This window comes from Ctenocephalides felis, unplaced genomic scaffold, assembly GCF_003426905.1.
Source record: "Ctenocephalides felis isolate EL2017-DRISC unplaced genomic scaffold, ASM342690v1 CF-g0.4_SCAFFOLD_00845, whole genome shotgun sequence".
NCBI classification, from domain to species: Eukaryota; Metazoa; Arthropoda; class Insecta; order Siphonaptera; family Pulicidae; genus Ctenocephalides; species Ctenocephalides felis.
The window spans coordinates 14,336,771-14,358,367 of record NW_020536999.1 but is presented as its reverse complement, the minus strand read 5'-3'; the positions used below and the strand labels follow the sequence as shown (position 1 = coordinate 14,358,367).

General features: G+C 28.0%; 3 protein-coding genes across 3 annotated transcripts in view; 2 read left to right on the top strand and 1 right to left on the bottom strand.

The window, feature by feature from the left end:
• Positions 1-188: 188 nt before the first annotated feature.
• Positions 189-3,165, top strand: LOC113364300 (pyrimidodiazepine synthase-like). Its single transcript, XM_026606787.1, has 6 exons — positions 189-354; positions 1,372-1,545; positions 1,947-2,104; positions 2,280-2,540; positions 2,664-2,785; positions 3,013-3,165. Exons 1-6 carry the CDS (start codon positions 327-329, stop codon positions 3,044-3,046), a joined length of 777 nt encoding a protein of 258 aa, XP_026462572.1. The 5' UTR covers positions 189-326; the 3' UTR covers positions 3,047-3,165.
• A 1,454-nt stretch (positions 3,166-4,619) lies between these two features.
• LOC113370629 (endocuticle structural glycoprotein SgAbd-2) lies at positions 4,620-14,324 on the bottom strand. The gene is made up of 4 exons (XM_026611324.1): positions 14,185-14,324; positions 9,478-9,620; positions 7,333-7,411; positions 4,620-4,966 (listed from the first exon to the last, which is right to left on the bottom strand). The coding sequence occupies exons 1-4, from the start codon at positions 14,203-14,205 to the stop codon at positions 4,814-4,816; spliced, it is 396 nt and encodes a 131-aa protein (XP_026467109.1). The 5' UTR covers positions 14,206-14,324; the 3' UTR covers positions 4,620-4,813.
• Positions 6,464-21,597, top strand: part of LOC113370608 (sodium-coupled monocarboxylate transporter 1-like) — an 87,459-nt gene continuing 72,325 nt past the window's right edge. The window contains exon 1 of the mRNA XM_026611305.1: positions 6,464-6,515. The gene's annotated coding sequence lies outside the window, so the exon portion shown is untranslated. The remainder of the gene's footprint in view (positions 6,516-21,597) is intronic.

Below are 21,597 nucleotides of genomic sequence, written 5' to 3'. Positions count from 1 at the left end.
ACATAAATGCCAAAATTTTTGAAAAAATATTAGATTTAAAGGCAATCTTGCACAAACCAATATTTTTCGTTAACCGCCATATCCGCCATGACGAAAAGAAAAGCGTCAAAGACAAGTTGTCTCTTTCTGTACTACCGAGCTGTCAAATTTAACCTTCATTTCAAGTTTAATTTCAGTTAGTTCTTCGACGAAGCTAGATCGATAAATAATCTATTTATCGTCATATCTTAAAAATTAATAATAAATTCTTAGTTATATTAAATTTAGTATTGTTGTGCCTTAGATTTAAATTTGTTATTAAGTTTATTTGTGATTGATTCGAAAACATGACGGGAGTTAAACATTTAAGTACCGGTAAGCAGATATTTATATTTGTTGAATATGATATGAGTATATATTTACCACATTTAAGTTAATTAGAGTAAAATTAAGTTGTGAATATAATTATTTTATAAATGCATTTAATTAATTAAGTATGCATCTAATTGTGTTCCATACATTGGTGAAATATTTATTGAGTGACCTACTGACACACCTACATTGTAATATATGTATATGCATTGTAAGGATTCTATTCAAAGCCCTGCACTTTTCATTGATATTCTAGTGCTTTTATTGATTTTATTTAATTATTACTCACTTAAGTAATTTCACAGTAATTTATGCAAAAGATGTTATGTGCAAGGTTATTTGTAAAAACTGGTTTTTACTGTTAAGCATTGTATGAAGCTAGATTTTATTACTGTTTTAATTTTACGTTTTACATCAGTTTTTAATTCTTTAAAAATGCTAAAAGATCACTTTATTACTTTACTTTTAGCTTGTTAAATACTTAAACACATGAAATTTTATCGATCTAGCTATTGATACCATTAAAATTATAAAACAATGAGGGCATGTATAATATATATATATATACATATATATATATATATATATATATATATATATATTTCCAATGAACATTAACACCTTTTAATTATAAAACAGCATGAGTAATTTTATTTATCAAATTTATATAAATATGATACACAATCTTATAAAAAATTGTGAATTCTTCTATATAAAACAATCTATATTATTGTTTTTCGATCACAATTAGTTATTATTTTAGAATTCCAGGAAATTTAACAATAAACAAATAGCGAATATCAAAATGACTCATTTATGTGTTAGAGAATTTTTTCTAGAAATGCTTATAAATAACTAAGAGCACTTTATAAATATATCTAACGATAGATGAAATATTTCTTTCTTACAATCATTCAAATGTTTGTTAACTTAGAATACACGACAAACTTTACTACTGCCCAGGTTAATTCAATTTTTATATTTATAGTATTTATTTATTTACATCATATTTTTTCTCAGATTCCAAACGACCAGGACCAGTTCCTGAAGGAAAATTGAGATTATATTCAATGCGGTTTTGTCCGTATGCTCAGAGAATTCATCTAGTATTGGATGCAAAAGAAATTCCATACGAAACCGTTTACATCAATTTGACAAATAAACCTACATGGTTGAAGGAAGTTAGTCCTCTTGGTTAGTACCATTTGTTTAAATTAAATACTTACATTAAATTAATATTTGATAAATAAATTGTTTTTTTATGAATGGTCATAGACATAAATTTTGGTATATAATACTACATCGAAAATATCTCTTTAATTTTCTCTCTAATAATGTATCAGAAAATATTGAGGATTATTTAATATTGTATGTTTTATTTTGGTCTTTAGTTTACATAAACAATGATTTACATATTTACTGGACAATTGCCAAAATGTTGCACTTACATGAATTATTGTTAAAAAACATGTTAATGCATTGTTCTCCTTTTTTGCAAGTAGAATGTATTTTAAATTAAACCTAAGTATTTATATACTTACTGGGATTTTTGAATTTACTGAAATGAATATATTTAAATAATTCATTTTCACCAGGAAAAGTGCCCGCTTTAGAATTGCCAAATGGAAAAGTATTGTATGAAAGTTTAATCATAGCAGATTATCTCGATGAGGAATATTCCAAAAGGCCACTTCAAGATAAAGATCCTTTAAAGAAAGCATTAGATAGAATTGTGGTCGAGAGATTCAATGAGGTAAAACTTAGTTTATTAATTTATAGATAAGCACTTTGATACATTAATTATGAATGAAATTGAAACAAATATTTACAAAAATGTATTTATTTACTGCATGAAATAGTGGATTTATTTTCTTATATCTCTTTACCATAATTAATAGTTATCATTATCTGATTATTATTATTTTCAGACAATTGGTGCAATGTTCCGCATCTTTCTCAACCAGGAAGGCCAAAGCATCACCACTGTACTAATTGGTTTGGATTACTTCGAAGCCAAATTGGTTCATAGACAACAGACTGCTAAAGATCCTGCTGCTCACTTTTTCCATGGTACCAAACCTGGTATGGTGGACTACATGATCTGGCCATGGTGTGAGCGTGCTGATCTGATGACCATTCTTGCACAGCGTAAAGTTTTTGAACTTGATTCAACCAGATATCCAGCTCTGGTAAGAGTAATAAAAACATGTTAACCAGATTAACTACTGGTTTCATAAAAATTGCAAAAAAATACTTATTCTAAGTTTATTATATAATATGCATGTCTCATAACATATTTTAAATTTTTATAGCTAAAATGGCGTTTAGCTATGATTGAAGATGAAGCTGTTAAAAAGAGTATATTATCAGCTGAAGTTCATGCAGCTTATATTCAGAGTAAACGTGATGGTGATGTGAACTACGAAATACCTTTGTGAGTGTTAATAAAAATTTTTATAATATAATGTCGTATATTTGGAATAGAACCAAAATTTTTCCAAGAAACCAGTCAGTGTTTTTTATGTATATGATTTTTTGCAGATAATTTCTTACAAAAAAGACTAGACACTATTTTTTGATACTGTATAACAGAAAGCAATTTTTACCTTTATGAAGTTTTCATGTTTCAAGTAATTCTGAACACCTAATTTTAATTTTCAGAAATCAGCCAACCAAAAAGGCCAGGATGGCTTAATCAAAATCGAATTTATGTTTTAGAATTGCACGAGAAAAATCAACATTCACACAATTCACCTTAAAGTAAACCCAGAAACTGATGATGCAAGTACTATTGAGAGAGTATACATATATTTATGTACTTAAAATGTTTAAGTTCATGCTTTATATTTTAAATTTATATGCTTTTTGTACAACGTTATGAGAAATACATAGTTTATTGAATGTACTCTATATTATTATTTACTAAAGATTCATATTTTATTGTTTTAGATATATCGCACAGTGAGTGTTAGGCATCAGCTATTATATTTAAGTAGGACTCACGATTTTAAGGTATGCTTAAGACAACTACTTATTTTTTTTATTATATTTTTATACTGTTGCCTTAATGCAAAATTAATATTTGATTTATTTAACTGAAATAATTTTTATTATATATTTTTTTTTTTTTTAGTTTAAAACTGAACTTTTTAACTCAAATTTGATAGTAGGTAGGCGATTATTTTCAACTATCTTGTTAATATGTATTTCATTTTAACTATATAGATTTAAAATTATTCAATTAAAAAAGAGTAAGACTTGTTAAAAATTACATTTCTTTAAGCTATTTTTAATATCGCAGTTGAATATAGAAGAGTATAGCTGAAATTATATCATAATGCCCTTTATTCAAGACACATGACCTTTTTTTTGGATGATGGTTATACATGTAAACTAGTGGTGCATGGCATCGTGCCTCAAGGCAAATTGCTGGAACTTTCGTAACCGAATTAAAATTTAAAAAATTCAATTATTTTCGATATTACAAACATCTTTTTTGGAAATAATTTTTTTTTTTTTTTATTTTGCCAAAAACAATCGTTTTGTCAACACAAGCAGAAAGATGTTTGAATCATTCAAATTCGGATGCTTATTTCTCTCAAAAACAGCAATTGTTTGCACATTTAGCTCCGTATCTACGAAGTGGCTGGACCTGTCTTTGCCAAAAACTAATCACCCCTTGTCCCAATAATTACAAATTGAATGTTATTTTAAATCATTCCAATCGGATTCCGTTCTCTCAAACTCGATTTCTATTTTCTGCACTTTTTGCTTTGTATCTCCGTAACGGCTGGACCTGCCTTTGCCCAAAACTAATGAGCACATCTCCCTATCAATAAGAATCGAATGTTTTTTGAACCATTCAAATCGGTTGATCCGTGCGCTTGAAAACGTGGACGAAAAATTGTATCCATATATACATACACACATCCGTTGTTTTCTGAGGTTTGCCAAAATTTTTGGCCCATTACTATAACTACCCTACGGGAAGTTAATTAAACTAACTTTAGGATAATTTACTATCATAAATCAGCCAGAATATTTCTGTCGTAGGAAAATCATTTTTACAACTAACGCAATGTTTCATATTTTCATTTTGCCATTAACATTGTTCGGGATAGCTCTTATTTGCTCCAAGGTCGTATTACGAATTTTGCTCGTATGTCGAAGCAACGATGAATTACTTTTTTAGCGGCTCGTATCTCAAGTAAGCACTCGTAAGTCGGGGTACAACAGTACTACAAGACTATTAGAATTAATTAGAATTCTTTAATTTATTACAACTTAATACTTTATTTGTTCACATAAAATATATTACATAGTATAACTCTATAGTGATTATGAGAAGGCACCGTAGAATTAATTAATTAATAGTTCACAATTGTTCCTCGACTCGTCATCATGGGCGCTGTGTTTTTCACTAAATTAAAATGTTGTGGTGGGTACTAGGATGTTTTCCTTCCTAGAAGAATCTACCGCCGGGCGCCGCCTTGGCGGGTCCTCCTGCCGAGGGTATGTGGGCGCCTTCGGCCCTGAATCCGTTTTCGTCGGCTATGTATTTCACCGTGTAGACGACTCCGTCGGGGCCCGTGTAGGAATAGGAACCTTGCATCACCTAAAAATAGGAAATATATATTGATTACCTACCAAATTAGATTTGCATTCAATTTATTAACTTCCCGAAGGAGAAGTTTATGTTTTCATCAAAAAATCCGATTGGCTAGTTTTATGTTTTCTCGACGTTTCAAGCCATTCTGAATCGGATGAGACCAAATTTGGACAAAGTGTAGTGTGTGTGTGTGTGTGAACAGATTTTTTGCCGTAAATCGACTGCTGGACCGATTTCAAAAATTTAAAAACCATTCGATGTATCTCGATGAGGACTAGCGTTTATCAATCTTTCGACGATCAGCCAAGCCGTTTCTTTGTGAATAGCATGAAAGTGAAACATATTTCGTCTATGTTTTAGCTCTCAATTCTTAATCGATTTTAAGAAATCAAAAATGTTCAAAAGATATTGGTTGGAAATGATACCGATTACTTTTTGGTAAAGATCTATCGGGACGTTTTTTTCGTAATTATGTGTTGATTTTTTTCGACGATTTTGATGATAATTTTTATAACGATAGATTTTGCAGTCTTAAATAACATACTGAAATATTATAGGCCTACGATAAGCGATTAAATTATAAAAAATCATAAAAAGTTTAGAATATCGCTGGGCCCTTTAACTATTCTAATCAGAATCTATGCAGAACCCGATATGGATGATATGTGTTAAACAAATTAATTTATTTAATATAATCACAGATATTACAAGTATGTATGAGAGACATCAATTGGAAATCGCATTGATTATTTTTTAGCAATAGCGTAAGTTTCATTTTTAAAATAAACATTGGAGCATTTTAGCTGATAAGGCAAAATGCTACTTACAATATATAGTTAATATAGTTTCAAATTTTAATTTTAAAAATGAGCATAAAAGTCCGGAGTTGCCCTAATTCTAATTTGTCAACAGAAAATACTAAAATTCAATTAAATTTTATAATTAAGTAGCTAAACATAGGCCTATAATATTTTAACACTCTCACTGCTAGCCTTGTGTTGCTTATACTTCCCCCTGTGCTAAAAATAAAACCATTCCTGTTTGTAAGAAATTTAAAGAATGTACCAAAATATAATAAATAGGACTATTTTTGTTTAAAATGTGTGTAGTAAAAATTTCAATTTAAGCATTTAATTTTACTTAAAATACTATTTTGAATTCCAAAGAACGCAAACGCATAAACTGTTATCAACAACTGTCTCACGCAACATATGCGTGCGCATCTGTGAAAGTGTTACGGAGGTGGGTTTTACTGAGGTGTTTTTTGTTTGTGCAATTGTATAATAGTTCTTGGACAAAAATTGTGATGGCGTTAGTGTTATAAAATCAACAAAATCAATGTATTTAATTTTTATTTTAAATATGGAAATATGTCAAACTACTTTAGCAAAAAATATATAACGGTTTATTTGTATAATTTGTGAAATTATTTTTCATACTAAATTGTAAGTATGTGGTTTGTGTTTTCAAAGAAGAATTTACTTTTCATTTTGGAGTTTTGGATGAAATTGGACTCTTGGATTTTTGATTTTGGATTTAAATTGGACACTAAATGGTAAGTCTGATTATTAATATTTATTGTTATCACTGATTTATATTATATTCGCACTATTTAAATGAACCAAAAAATATATTAGAAATATATATAATATATATATATATATATATATATATACTTTAACTTAAATATCATCATATAAATTTAAATTAAATTAAATATGTTTATTATACACATATTGTGTTATCATAATATATTTATTGGTATATATATAAATATATATTAATTTATTTATTTATATATAAAAGTGTGTGTCAGATTCCCTTATAAAATGAGTCAGATTTTCTTATATAATGATTACTGAATCTGTAATTAAACAATTCTTGATAAAATCAAATTCAATCACGTTCGCTTACTGCTAATTGTTTAATTACATCATTTGCTTAATTATTGATTATTTATAAAACTAATTACAAATCGCTGATTGAATTTCTAATAAGACACTTGAAATAAATAAATTCTAATAAGAATCTTCTTCGCGGCAAGGAATAAATAAATTCTAATAAGAATCTTCTTCATGGCAAGGTTGTTTAGTAAAATTATTACATTATATTATTAAATATTTAAAAACAACTGATAAATTATTTTTTAAATTTGGCTGGGATGAAATTGTATTCAATTCAATTCTTATAAAAAACTGTACTCATTTTGTGTATTAGTTAATTAGGTATTGAACAAATGTTTGGAATCAATTCAGTAAATTGTTCAGTTCAAATCAGTTTTTACAAATGTAGGAATCGTTAATTGAAGTGTTAATATTCGAATATAAAAATGAAGATTTGTTTAACTTTTTTATAAATAAATATATTATTACCTGAGCTTCTGTTTGTGGATTTCCAGCATTTTTCAAGTAACCTTGCTCTTCTACTTGAATTCCATTTCCAGTTTCATAGCTGAAACAAATTATATAATATTATCAACTTATATAATATACTTGATTAATAATTTTTTAATAAGCAAAAATATATTTAATTTTTATATCACGTTTATAAGTGAAGGAACTCGTATATTGCTATAAAATTTTGTCAAGTGAAATTCGATAGTAATAAAGTAGGAATAGTTTTTGATGAAATTTAAAAACTATTTTTAAGTATATTATTTCCAAATTTCGGGAAGTTTATGGAACTTGCCTTTAGGGGGTATTCCAGTTAAAAGCATGAATTTTATTTTTAAATCATTGTAAAAAGGGCAATATTTTTTTACTATTATTTATTTTATAATTTATTTATTACAAGAGTACAGAAGAAAAATAAAAACAAAAAAATTAATAATTTCAAAAAATAGCATTTGTTGAAATGGGGTCTCAAAAATTTGGCCCGTGACCGTGTCTACGATTGCAACCCTCCTGGTTATCCGAAATGAAAAAATAAAAAAAAATTAATTCTAGAATGATGTCGCACACATATATTTGGAGCAAAAAAAGTTTAAACAAAATGGCGACTGTTTGAAAAAAAATCTTAATAAAAAAAAACAAAAAAGTTGATAATTTTAATAATTAGCATTTGTTAAAGTGGGTGGTCTCAAAAAGTTGTCACGTGACCGTGTCTCCGATTGCAACCCTTCTGGTAATCCGAAATAAAAAATTAAAAAAGATTTTTAATCTAAAATTATGTCGCAATAGCATATACTAGTATTGAGCAAAAAAAAATTTAAACAAAATGGCGACTGTTTAAAAAAAAGAACCATATTCTTACCAATTTTTCGAGTTTCTCAAATTTTCTAAAAATAGTAAAAATTGAAATTGAAAGAAGATTCTCTGAATATTTCAAGTAGATCGGTTCTGTAGAAGTTGAGAAATCGTGTACATCGTATTGAAAAAGACATTTTTGAGAAAAAGTAAAAACGAAAAAACGATTGCAACTCTCCTGGTAATCCGAAATGGAAAAATAAAAAAGTTTTTTAATCTAAAATGATGTCGAAATGGCATATACTAGGATTAAGTTAACAAAACATTTTTAACAAAATGGCGGCTGTTTTAAAAAAAGAACATTCCTTACCAATGGTTTTCAAATTTTTCAACAGTAGTGAAAATTAAATTTGGGGATGAGAAATCGTGCACATCGTTTTGAGAAAGACAGTTTTGAGAAAAATGCATTTAAAGTTTTGCAAAAAGAAGGAAGTAGAAGAGGATTATCATAATGTATCAAATAGCTGTATCTCTGAAAATAATTATAGTTTTGAAAAATCCTCTCGTACACATATTCTAGAATATTTAAGTATTGAAAATTTGAAAAAAAAAACAAAGATATTTTTTTGAAATTTTTACACTAGAATATCTCCTTATAAGGTAAAATGCCACTAATTACTGCCTCAAAACATTCTAAGGAACTTGACTTTTCAGAATATACATTTTTTAATATTTTAGAATAAATAATGATGGTCACTATTTAAATTTTAGTAAATTTTGCCACTTCTCCATGACGAGTATATTCGTCAATCACAATTGGTAACTGGTTAAGTGATGTTCTTATTTGCGAGATTTAATCTTCTCCTTTATATTGTGAGAGGATTGCGAAATATATGTTACTACTTCAGGGCTCCATCGCCATTTCACAAATGACATTATGAATCGTGATGATATTCAATAGCAATTATTATCAGAACGACTTCAATAAGATGTTTCAGTTAAATGCTGAACGGCCGATCCTACAGGGTAAAATGAGAGCTGGTGCTAATTTTTACTCAAGGAAAAGAATCATCAGAAAATCTGATTTGCTAATTTTTGGTTTTTTGATGTTTCAAGACATTTTGATTCGAATGAGACCAAAAGTTTTTGTATTTAAGATGATTATTTACCTTTCGTCAAATTCATTCATTTTCTCAAAAACGGCTAGACCGATTTCAAAAATTTTAAAGCCATTTGATGTACGTAGCCATTCGTTATTGGAAAATTCATGCAACTTGCCTTATCGTTTTACCACTAATTTGAGTATTTGAATTTCAAATTATTACCACTTACTTGTAATTGTAGGAACCATCTGGATTAGGTTCGAATGAATACCGTAAAATTGGTATTTGGTTTCCTGGAGCCTGAGGTTGGAATCCTCCTCTTTGGGGCAGGGACGACACTAAGTAACAGCTTATTGTCAGCAGCAAACCGACCTGAAAAAATAAATAAAAAATAGATCCAATTCATCAAAATATTGATAATTTTAAATAGATAGCAATCATGACCGCATTGCCATTGATTTAATTTTAATTGTTCCCACACTCCATAGTGGCGCCACTAACTGTAGCACGTAAATTAACCACTAGGTTTAATTCTTAGATAAGATTTATATAAATTTATATTATAGAAAAGATAAACCTGAATACAAGATTTTTGATAATTATAACTAGATAAACTAAAAAAAATAATTAATAAAAAATAGATCTAATTCATCAAAATATTGATATATTCAAAAACTTATTTCGAAACTAAGTTATGTTTAAAAAGAATTTCAATACCTTTCGAGTCTTCAAAGAAAATCTATTAATTTTAAAATATTTCCCAACTAATAAATACCCAATCAATCTTTTACCCTTTTACCCATTTATTAACATTTATCAAAATGTCTTCTGAAGATTCATATTGCAATTATTTGTGGACAAACTGGTCTGCCTGAATTGCAAATCGCAAATTCCTCGATTTGCAATAAACCAGTAAATTAAATGACCATATGTTAATCCGAAGTTCAAAAGGTAATGTTTACTTGATATTATATAATATTACGAAATGAGAAATTTATTCATTCAGGGACAGCTGACATATATTTTTGTGATGGTAATTTATGTGGTTTTGTCAAATGAAGTTTATTTCATAACTTTTTGCAATATTTGTTATTTTGATTCAAAAAATTTTTAGTTTTTGTGATGAATTTTTTCTTGAAATCGAAACATTAAAAATTAATTAAAATTTAAATGAGCTTGTAATTGGACCGAGAACTTCCCGTACTGTAATAAAACCTTCGAGAAATAAAAATAATTATTACTCAATACAGATTGATCAATTATTGAAATTGATTGAACATTAGTAATGATTAAAAGAAAGTCTAATCTGTTTGAAAGCATGAGAAGGGCCTAAAGTTTTGTATAAAGTAGTTTAAGAAGAAGACTGAAGTTTTTCTCAATAAAGTGGATAAAAAAAACTGAATTCAAATAGCAATTAACATAAAAATGCATAAACCTTTAATTGTGACTTCATTACAATTTGCAGAAAAGTCAGTTAAAATTTTATGATATTTACATGCCTTTTTGTTATTTGCAAAATACTGTTTTCAAAATACACCACTCAGAGGGCAGTTGTATCTACCATTCGATAGTTTGATACAACTTCAGACGGTTTATTTTACCAATCGAAGTTCTTATCTATACAGAATAGCATTGTATGTCTATGTTTGTTAACATTATGGCGATTGTAGAAGTAATTCGTTCATTTCGTTTCTGCGTTCTGCAGAGACAAGAACAAAGGCGTGTCGACCCGGGCACCAGAAACGCACCCGGGTCGATGAGCTGCATGTTCGAGATCTCGAAGAAACCAGAACAGTGGAATTAACGCTTGTGTGTGAGTGTTGCATAATAATATTTATATTATATATAAAGTAAATTTAATTTTATTATCATTCTTACGCTTTTTATTTGTAGGGTTTTGTCCACGGTTCATGTAAATAAAATTAAATAGGAATGAAATTTAATAGCTGTACTTTTTTTAGGTCTGATTTAATTGAATTATTTATAATTGAATGCTATTTCATATACCATAAATGATTGATTTAATGTGGCCCTTATCTTAAAACATTGTCATTTATCAATGTTGATTTTTGTATATTTTTATTCCTCGAATGTTCAATTACGGTACGGAAAGTTACAGCAATTTGCCCTAAAGCGCTAGTTTCAATTAATTATCCCTATGTCCATTATTTAATTTTTATTAAAATAATCGCACAAGCAAATCAGGTTTTTAATTATCACTTATAATGAGGTGTTATTTAATAATAATAATAATGTAACGAGATAATAACCATGCACTCTTTTGATTGTTTAAGATGATAAATTACGGAATGAATTATGAATTCTAATGAAAATTAAAAAAAATATTACAGAAGAATCTTAATTAATAAAATACATTGTTGCAGATAATGAACAGAAATTAAACATTCGCTAAATTAACTTCTAATTAGAGGACGTAAAATGAATATGATGAAGTAACATATTTAAAGGAATTATTTATATTTTATATATTGCAACAAAAGTCTAGAATATATTCTACTTAATTTTTTTTATTGTTTTTTTAATTTTTTTTATTCTTGTTTTTTTTTTAATTTTTTTATGTTTTTTTATTTATTTATTTCTTTAATTTTTTTTACTAATAGTTTTTATTAAATTTTTGTTTTTCTAATTATGGGTGGGTTTTTTTTCTTATTTTTTTTTTTTTGAAATGATTTAATTTTTTTTCAACAATAACTTTTAATTACAATTACAATTATTTCATTACAATTTATATTTTTATTAACAAGTTTCTTTAATTATTTAGTTAATTTGGACACTAATTAAAATTCTAATTATTTATTTATTTTTTCGATTTTTTTATTCTATTCAATTTATATTTTTTTATATTATTTTATTTTTTTTTATTTTTTTCCTATTGTTTTTTTTATTTTTTTATGTATTTTTTTGCTAAAAGTTTTCATTAAATTTTTGCTTTTCTAATTATGGGTGGGGTTTTGCCTTATTTTTTTAAACGTTTTAATATTTTTTCAACAATAACTTTTTATTACAATTTCAATTATTTTATTACAATTTATATTTTTATTAACAAGTTTCTTAATTAAAAATTTTAATTTTAATTTTAAATTATTTTTTTTATTTTAATTTTAAATTTAGGTTCAACTTTGTTAAATTATAAAATTTATTAATTTTGTTGTTGACAAAAAGAATAAGACAAAAGTATTTAAATAAAATATTTGGATAAAACCCTTAGTGTTCGAATTTGCTTATAATTTTAAACGTTTTTTTAGAATAAACTGCAATTTTATTCTGACACTACAAAAAGTAAATAAAAAATATTATTAGGTTTTTAAAAACATGTATTACATTTTTTGAATTTTAAGTGAATAAATTGGATTCCAATTGGAAAATTATTAACTTCCCGCGAAGGAGAAGTTTGTTTTCATCAAAAAATCCGATTTGCTAATTTTATGTTTTCTCGACGTTTCAAGCCATTCTGATTCGAATGAGACCAAATTTGGAAAAAGTATGTGTGTGTGTTTCTCGAAAACGGCTGGGCCGATTTCAAAAATTTAAAAGCCATTCGATGTATCTCGTCGAGGACTATCGTTTGTCAGTTTTGTGGAACGATCGGCCGAGACGCTTCTTTATAAATAGCAGAAATGTGAAAAAAATTTCGTCGACGTTTTAGCCCGCAATTCTGAACCGATTATGAAAATTCAAAAACCGTTCGAAAGATATAGATTGGGAATCGTGTTGATTAGTTTTTGGTAGAGATCGGCCGGGCCATTTTCTTGTAATAAAGTGTTAAAAAAAGTTTTTTCGACGATTTTTATTATTATTTTTTTGACGGTAGATACTATAGTCTTCTAGATCATACTAAAATATTATGGCTCTACGACAATTGGTTTAACTTTTAAAATTCGTCAAAGTTTGCAAAAATTGGTATCATTTTTTTGGCATTTGTCAAAATTAGACCTTTCATCGACGTTTGCTCAAAAACGCCTGAATCGATTTCAGAAATTTAAAAGCCATTTGATGTATCTCAATGAGGACTATCGGTTGTCAGTTGTGTGCGACGATCTGCTAAGCCGTTTCTTTGTAATTTGAAAAAAATAGTTAGACTTTTTGTCCACATTTAAGCTCATACTACCGAATTGATTTTAAAAAATCAAAAACTGTTCGAAAGATATTAGTCGGGTATGATAATGATTAGTTTTAGGTGAAAATCTATCGAGCCGTTTTCTTGTAATTAACTGTTGAAAGAAAAATTAAGCCAATTTTTATAGTTTTTTTTGGCGATATATATTATGGTCTTACAGAACTTACTGAAATATTACGGCCTTACGACAAGTAGTTTAATTTTAAAAATTTATCAAAGTTTGGGAAAATGAATAGTTTTTTTGACGTTTGTTAAAATTAAAATTAGACGATTTACTTGGTATGGCGATAGAGTAATTGGTCTTAATGAACATACTGAACCATTAAAGTCGTACGGAAACTGGTTCAATTATAAAAATTATTGATTCGTGAAAATTTGCTTTTAGAAAATACTCGAGTTAACGTGTTTGTTCGTTTTGAATTATGTGTAATAAATCCACTCGGAATACTTGTAATCACTCATAAATTAATTAATTTATTATTGATTAAGTCGATTATTTACACATATCGGGAAGTTCATGTAACTTGCCTCAAGGCAAAATACCAATACCAACTAGTTTGAGTTTATCTTCCACGTACAAAAATATGTAAAAAAATATTAGGTTGAACCCTCAGTACGAATTTGCTCTCTAATTTGCAAAACCGAAACCACAACAATACAATAAAAATTAAAAGTAGACTACTCTCATCAGGTCTGTTTGTAATTTTAAAAAAATTGCAAAAATTTAATTCAATCGTCACACCACAAAATTCTAGCCCCAAACTAATTAATAATAAAATATACAATAATGAAACTCACAGTAATCCTTGAATCAAACATGGCACTAGCTTCTCAAAACCAACTCAAAATTCAATTACAACAATAATATTTTAATTCTTGTCCCGTCCGAGTCCTTAATCGTAATGAAGAGGATCCAGCATCGTCTTCGTAATATATGTCTCATCTGCCCGAAATGCTGAATCGCGGGCGGGGGTAGCGCTAACATAAGAAAGGTCAGGCGGGTGCCGAGGTTAGTGTTAGAACAAAATATCGAGTACTGAGTAAATATCGATACTTTACGGTCGATAGTGACTACTTTTGCTATCGATTTTTTAGTTCGATCTATTTGCCAATATCGATTCTTTTCGTCGATAGTACTCAAAAAGAATCGACAGCGTAATCTATGAACACCACTCATCAACCAACTATGAACACCACTTATTGCAACTTATGTAAACTGAAAAAATAAAATGATTTAAAGTACCTTAAATGTTTTATAAAAACATATTCAACAATCGAAGTATGATTATTTCAAATAATAATACTTACCAATTTCAATATATTAGTATTTTACATAAAAAAGAATCGAAATATTATTATTTCAAATAATAATATTCATCAATTTCAATATATTAGTATTTTGTGTTTATTATGTTTTAAAATATGAATATATATTTTTTATATACATTGAAATGGTTGAGTATTATTATTCGAAATAATATATTTCGATTCTTTTTTACGCAAAATACTAATATATTGAAATGGTTGAGTATTATTATTCGAAATAATATATTTCGATTCTTTTTTACGCAATATCAACATGCAAACATATGGGTTTGAGTTTCTCGGAACCATTTAAACTTTAAATCCCATCGCTCCGAAGGGATGTTTCTCTACAAGTGTCGAAATATTATCTTGACCGTCATTAAACTGAATGTTTATTGCTTTCCAAAGAGCTTAATATTGCACTTTTATGTAAACATGTTACGGATTTTTAAAGTTGCATGCTCGCTAAAATTATTCATATAAAAATATTCAACAATTATAAAATATTATTTTACTTAAAAATATTAAAAATATTATTGTGCTTAAAAATATTTAAAAAGTATTGCTTTTTGAATATAGTATCAGACTATTATATTGTTTTAATCAAAAATACTCAACTATTATAACTTGTCTCTTTTTTGAAAAATTATAGAATTTGAAATTAGTATTGAAAAATTACTGTAAACATTTTACAATGTTGAAAATGATTCTGATTTAACACATCAGATACAAGCAATAGAATTCATTCTAATATTGTGATATGATATTTAATGAGTTTTAGATCTTTCTTGCACTTATGTTTGATTTTGATGAAAAGTACTCAAAATTCGATATTGAGTACTATCGATACTTTCGCCACGATATTTTTTTGGCATCGATATTTTGATTAGATACTTTTTAAAGTACTCAATATCGATCTTTTGCCTCGATACTTCTAACACTAGTGCCGAGGTGCCGAAGACACCTATGCCGCCGCCGCCGTTCGCGTATCTCACGACAGAGGTCACCGAGGACCTCTTCTTCTACTGGTTTACACGGCATTTCGTACGAAGGTATATGGTATATGGATGGATAGGTGAGACGGTGAGACATACTTATTCTGGTTTATACGGCATTTAATTAGTATTAGCGGATTCGGAGACAGGTGGACGCCATGGGAGGCAGGTTTATTTGCCAATCAATATTAGGATTATTGGAGTTTTTATCATCATCATTATTTAGATCGTCGGTGATTTAAATTTTCCGAATTCAAAGTGAAACTAGTGATGTATGGCATCGTGAATCAAGGCAAATCGGTCAAACTTTCCGTACCGTAATGAAACTTGGGGATCGTTCAAATATTACGTAAGCAGATTTATTACAATTAAAGACCCCCCCATCCCCCTTGTAAGCAAAAGTAAGCAAAGCTCTTACCCCCTATCCCCATGCTTACGTAAACATTTTGCAATTAATGTATTGTTTTTTAACTTCCCGTAGGGTAAGTTATTGTAATCGTTCAAAAATCGAAATCGAAAATTATTACATTTCTCGACGTTTTGAAGGTTTCTGAACATTCTGGCATACTTCAGAAAAAATGGATGTGTGTGTGTGTATGTATGGATACAATTTTTTGTCCACGTTTTCGGGCGCACGGATCAACCGATTTAAATGTTTCAAAAAACATTCGATTCCTATTGATAGGGAGATGTGCTGATTAGTTTTTGGCAAAGGCAGGTCCAGTAGTTGCGGAGATAAAGAGCAAAGAGTGCAGAAAATAAAAATCGAGTTTTTGAGAGAACGGAGCATCCGATTTTAAAAATCAAAAAACATATTACTTGTATTGACAAGATGAACAATTGATCAAATTTTCATGAAGGCAGGTCTAGCGGTTTTAGAGATCTAATAAAAAAGGTAAAAAAAAATGCCATTTGGCGGTCAAAAATGATCATAAGACATATGCACATCAAACTATCAGATATTTTATAGAGATTTTAAAAATAAGTACATCCTATCCTATGGGTTCCGTACCAATGTTTATCCGTTAGGCGGCGACGCGGCGCTTACGCGCTTTGACATTTCGTCTCCATGCAGTTAAAGAAGTACGATTGCTTTGAAAAAAAGTTCAGAATTTCCAAAATATTTCAAAATAAATTTTTCTTCAAGTCTTTTTTTTTTTCAAAAAAAGTAAATTTTTGTCAAAAATTTATAGTTTCTCAAAAATCTAATTTTTTCAGAGTTCGAGCAATTTGCCTTAAGGCACGATACCATGCGCCCCACCATTTTATTTAGATCATAGGTGACATAATTTCCCGAATTTGAAGTGAAACGAGTAGTGCATGGCCTTGTGCCTTAAAACAAATTGCTTGAACTTTCCGTACCGTAATGAAACTTGATCAAGCGAAATTAGAATGAACTTATTTCATATTTCTAAAAATTATATAAACTGAATTGCAAAGTTAAAATTATTTATTGCACGCATATAAATGAAAATAGAATTCTAACATGAGTTAAAATTGAAATTTGAATCACATTTGATAAAATTAAATTCTTTTTAGAATAATTTTTTTTTGGAATTTTGAAAAAAACTGTATTCATAAAAAAATAATCGTTTCGTCGCGAGCGAAAAACGTCGGCGAAAAATTGTATCGACACATACATACACACACATATATCAATTTTTTTCTATGATGTTTTGAGTGCCGCATAGAGGTTCGGTGAAATTATGACCATTTTTCAGCACTGAAAATCAAGACTTATTTATTGACCTTAAGGTCAAACCATCACCCCTTTTCGGCTCGACTTCGAGTTCTCGGGCACCGTGTATATATATATATATATATATATATATATATATATAAACCCTATGTGGCATTTCTCACCTATGTGTTTAATTTGTGCATTTGCGATAATCAGCGAACGCCCCGACAATTAGAGTTCGATGGAAGTATTTGACATTACATGTTATAAACAGAGAGCTAGATATTGATATTGACTTTTAAAATTTTACATCTATAAGATTTAAATTTTTGATACTTGATTATACTACTTGTTATATTTACTACATATTACTTATTCACTTGTTATATGAGCTATATTGGTATTTAGTTATGACTTTCGATTTTTTTCAAATACTTTCTACAATTTTTAAAAGCTCCACAAAGCTTTACACTTTATTACAAAATTTCAATTAAAACAGATATGCACTTTTGATATTTTTTAGCAATTGTTTATTTTTTTAATTTTGAAATTGAATTTTTTTAAAAACAATGAATTTTTTGAAATTTCTGAAAAAATTTTATTATGTGAAAAAATCAAACATTTTCATTTCTGCAATATATTTATCTTATTTATAATATAGTTTCTAAATATTATATAATTCATAGAAATATAAGGACCTCAAAACAAAATCATTCATTTTGAGTGGATTAGGTTTTGTTTATATATGTTTTTGTGAGCTTATAAGAATGTTGCCCAAATAAAAACACTTATTTATATTAAAGATCTATATAAAACATGAAAGATAAAATTTACGGTATTTAACCCTTGGGACTCGGATGCCGGCGGCATAATTCATATAAATCTCTGAATTCGCGAGTGGAAAGTGTTAAAATATTTTTTTGATAATATTTAAAACAAACGTTATCAATCATAATTATTTATTTTTAATATTTAATTACGGTGAAAAAAGTTTCAGCAATTTACCATAAAGACCCAATGCCGTGCACTTCTAGTCTTCTGTTCAATTTGAATAATTTTCCATCAGCTCTCGTACTATAGATTATCTAATAATCTGTTGAAAAGTGTCAGGTCGCCTGAACTTTGTTTCTGTCGAGAACATCTCTTGGCCTTTTAGCCCATAATGAAAGAATATCACATTCCTGAAGAAAAATTAGATAGATTTATTAATACCTTTTAATGGTAATAGAAATTTTCAGTAAAAATTCCAATAGCCCCTGGTATTTGATCAAATCCTATCTTATAATACTAAAAAAAGATCCATTCAGAAGACATTTTGCATGGCATATATTAATTTATTAAATTGAAGTAATTATTTAAATAATTGGTTAATTCAGTTAGGCAAATAAAATCGTGAATAAATTATTTTATAATTAAATGTTTTTCCAGACATTTGTTTATAGATTTCTATAATTTATTGTGTCGACTTAATAATATAATAATTGGTGATGTGTAAAGCTGATTATAAACAATGACTAATTAATCAATTTGCATACAATTATCGCAGTTTATATCCAATTTATTTAGCATAAATAACTACAATATATTATTTATATTTAGCATAAATAACATTATATTCCTTTGTTAATACATTATTGGATAATAAGATCTAAGCCGGAGATAAATCATTTAATGAACAAATATTAGATAAATACAATTAACAATCACCAATAATTTTTTTGGTACCTTATATTCTTATTTTTATAATAATTTTATAATAATTATCATTTTTTTATAAGTTTCTTTAATGCTTTCCTTTGAAACATAAAATGTGCTATAATTTTGTCACTGTTATTAAGTTATTTCTCAAAATTTTGTATTATTATTATTTTTATTAATTTATTTCACTTAAGGCAAGCTATATAGTAATCGCAAAAATGAATATTTTTGCATGTCTTTAGGTTTCAACAATTTCTAAACATTTTGGCACATCTTACAATTAGAGAAAATGTATATGTGTGTGTATGTATATTAGGGTGGTCCTTAATATAGACATTTTAGAATTTCTTTGCTCCCAAGCGTTCAAATGCTTCCAATTAATAAAAAATAAATCTCTAAAAGTTTAAGCTCTTAATAAAAACATTTAGATAGATGTCCATATTAAGGACTATCGTAAAGTATATATGTATGTATGTGCGGAGTTGACGATTTTCGAGAGCACGGATCAACCGATTTGAATGATTGAAAAAGCAATAAAATTATTCTAAAATAGAAACCTAAATCCTTAAGATATTGTTCTTTAACAGTATGTTGTCTCTGAACCAAAAGACTTAAATGTTTATGATACTATTCCTTAAATTAACAAAAGAAAATGCTGACTTATAATTTTGTTCGAAATCAAGTCTTGGTTTATATCGATTTCACCAGATATGTATTATAAAAACCTTAACATACTCTTTAATAATATGTTGTCATTGAATTAAAAAATTCAATGCTGCTCCTTAAAATTTTTTATGTAAAGATGTTGACCGTAATTCTGTCCAAAATCAAGTCTTGATTTATAAAATTTTGCATCGAAATCGATGAATTTTCTTTATGATTTTCTATGAAATTAGTAAATTTGCTTCACAAATAACAAGTTGATAATAGGATTCTAAAGTAGTAATCTCAAGATTGAAAACAATTATTCATGTAAATGAGTATATATGGTTTCTTATGCAAATCTGTAATTTTCTATTGCATCAACAAATTATATTAGACATAAGAATTACGGACTTCTCACGGACACGCGTTGTATTAAAAACAACTTTACCGAAGACAAAGTCAACAAATGTGACTCATGTGTTAGATAAATCGATAAATTATACCTTTGACATGGGTAGGTGACGTACCGGGAAGTTCGTGCAAATTGCCCTTAAGGGAAAATGCTAATTACAACTAGTTTATATAATACATTTATCAATGAATATTTTTTTAATTTTCTTCGAGCTAAAAAGTATAAAATTATTAACTTATTGTCTTGGGATCCAAATGACGATCAAGAGCGTTCTTCGAGGAATTCACTTCCACAAAATGTCATAACCGAGAACACACCTAGATCGACATCGATTCACACCCATCTCATCCTCTCATGATGATGATCTCTTGAATCATCTGCCTGCATCTTTAACAATTATTTTAATTGCTTTAGAAATATTTATTTTATTTTATTGTATATCCGTGATTTACTCATCACGGTAATGGATTAAAATCCGTTGAATTGAACCAAAGAAAGAACTTGGTATTAGTATTTTGCCTTGGGGCAAGTTGCATGAACTTCCCGAAATGTGTAATATTTAACTTATTTCAAGCGAAATTGACATTTAGATATTTAAATAAAATTTTCAACAGTTTATTTTGAATATGAAGTTATCGCTTTCAATTAAACCTGAACATTGCGATTTCGAATAAAATTTTGTCAAACATATTAACTGTAATTATATTAATTATATTGCACAGACATGTGTTTGATGCCCTAAAATTGTAGCTTATTATTTTAAAATGAATTGATAATGTTCGGCTCATCATATCACAAAAGTAATTTTTGACACAAATTTTGACTATAATATATTCTCAAACTTTAATGAATTTTTACCATCAAACTATTTATCGTGGGGTAGTAACATTTTAGTATGTTTTTAAGACCATGATATCTATTGCCAAAAAAAGATTCATAAAAATCAGCAAAAAAATTTTTACAACAGTTAATTTCAAGAAAATGGTTCGGCAGACCTTTACCTGAAACTTATCAGTATTATTCTCAACCAATATCTTTTGAACAGTTTTTGATGTTTTAAAATCGATTCAGAATTGGGAGCTTAAACGTGCATAAAAAAATTTTCACTTTTCTGATATTTACAAGGAAACAGCTTGGCAGAAGCCGCGCAAAATTTATAGACTCTAGTCCTCATCGAGATACATCGAATGGCTTTTAAATTTTTGAAATCGGTCCAGCCGTTTTTGACACATACTCTTTCTCCTTCGGGAAGTTAACAAATAATCTCGTTCATCGCGCCAAATTTAATTTGTTAATCTGATAATTAAAATTTGCTCCTACTGATTTGTGCTCGATGGTATTTTGCAGAAGTCGTCGAGTTCAAAGACCATTTATATATTTCATTTATTAATTAAAATAAATTTCAATTAATATTGATATTTCTGGGCACATCCCACGATTTTCTTACCCACGATCTGAGTCGAGAAGGAAGGCTT

Excerpts from the sequence above, each read along its gene's own strand:
- LOC113364300 (XM_026606787.1), top strand. The coding sequence starts at position 327 with ATGACGGGAGTTAAACATTTAAGTACCG. Across the intron at positions 1,546-1,946 it reads GAAGGAAGTTAGTCCTCTTG|GAAAAGTGCCCGCTTTAGAA; the intron begins GTTAGTACCATT and ends CATTTTCACCAG. Across the intron at positions 2,541-2,663 it reads CAACCAGATATCCAGCTCTG|CTAAAATGGCGTTTAGCTAT; the intron begins GTAAGAGTAATA and ends AAATTTTTATAG.
- LOC113370629 (XM_026611324.1), bottom strand. The coding sequence starts at position 14,205 with ATGTTTGATTCAAGGATTACT. Across the intron at positions 9,621-14,184 it reads TGTTTGATTCAAGGATTACT|GTCGGTTTGCTGCTGACAAT; the intron begins GTGAGTTTCATT and ends TTATTTTTTCAG. Across the intron at positions 4,967-7,332 it reads ATCCACAAACAGAAGCTCAG|GTGATGCAAGGTTCCTATTC; the intron begins GTAATAATATAT and ends TCCTATTTTTAG.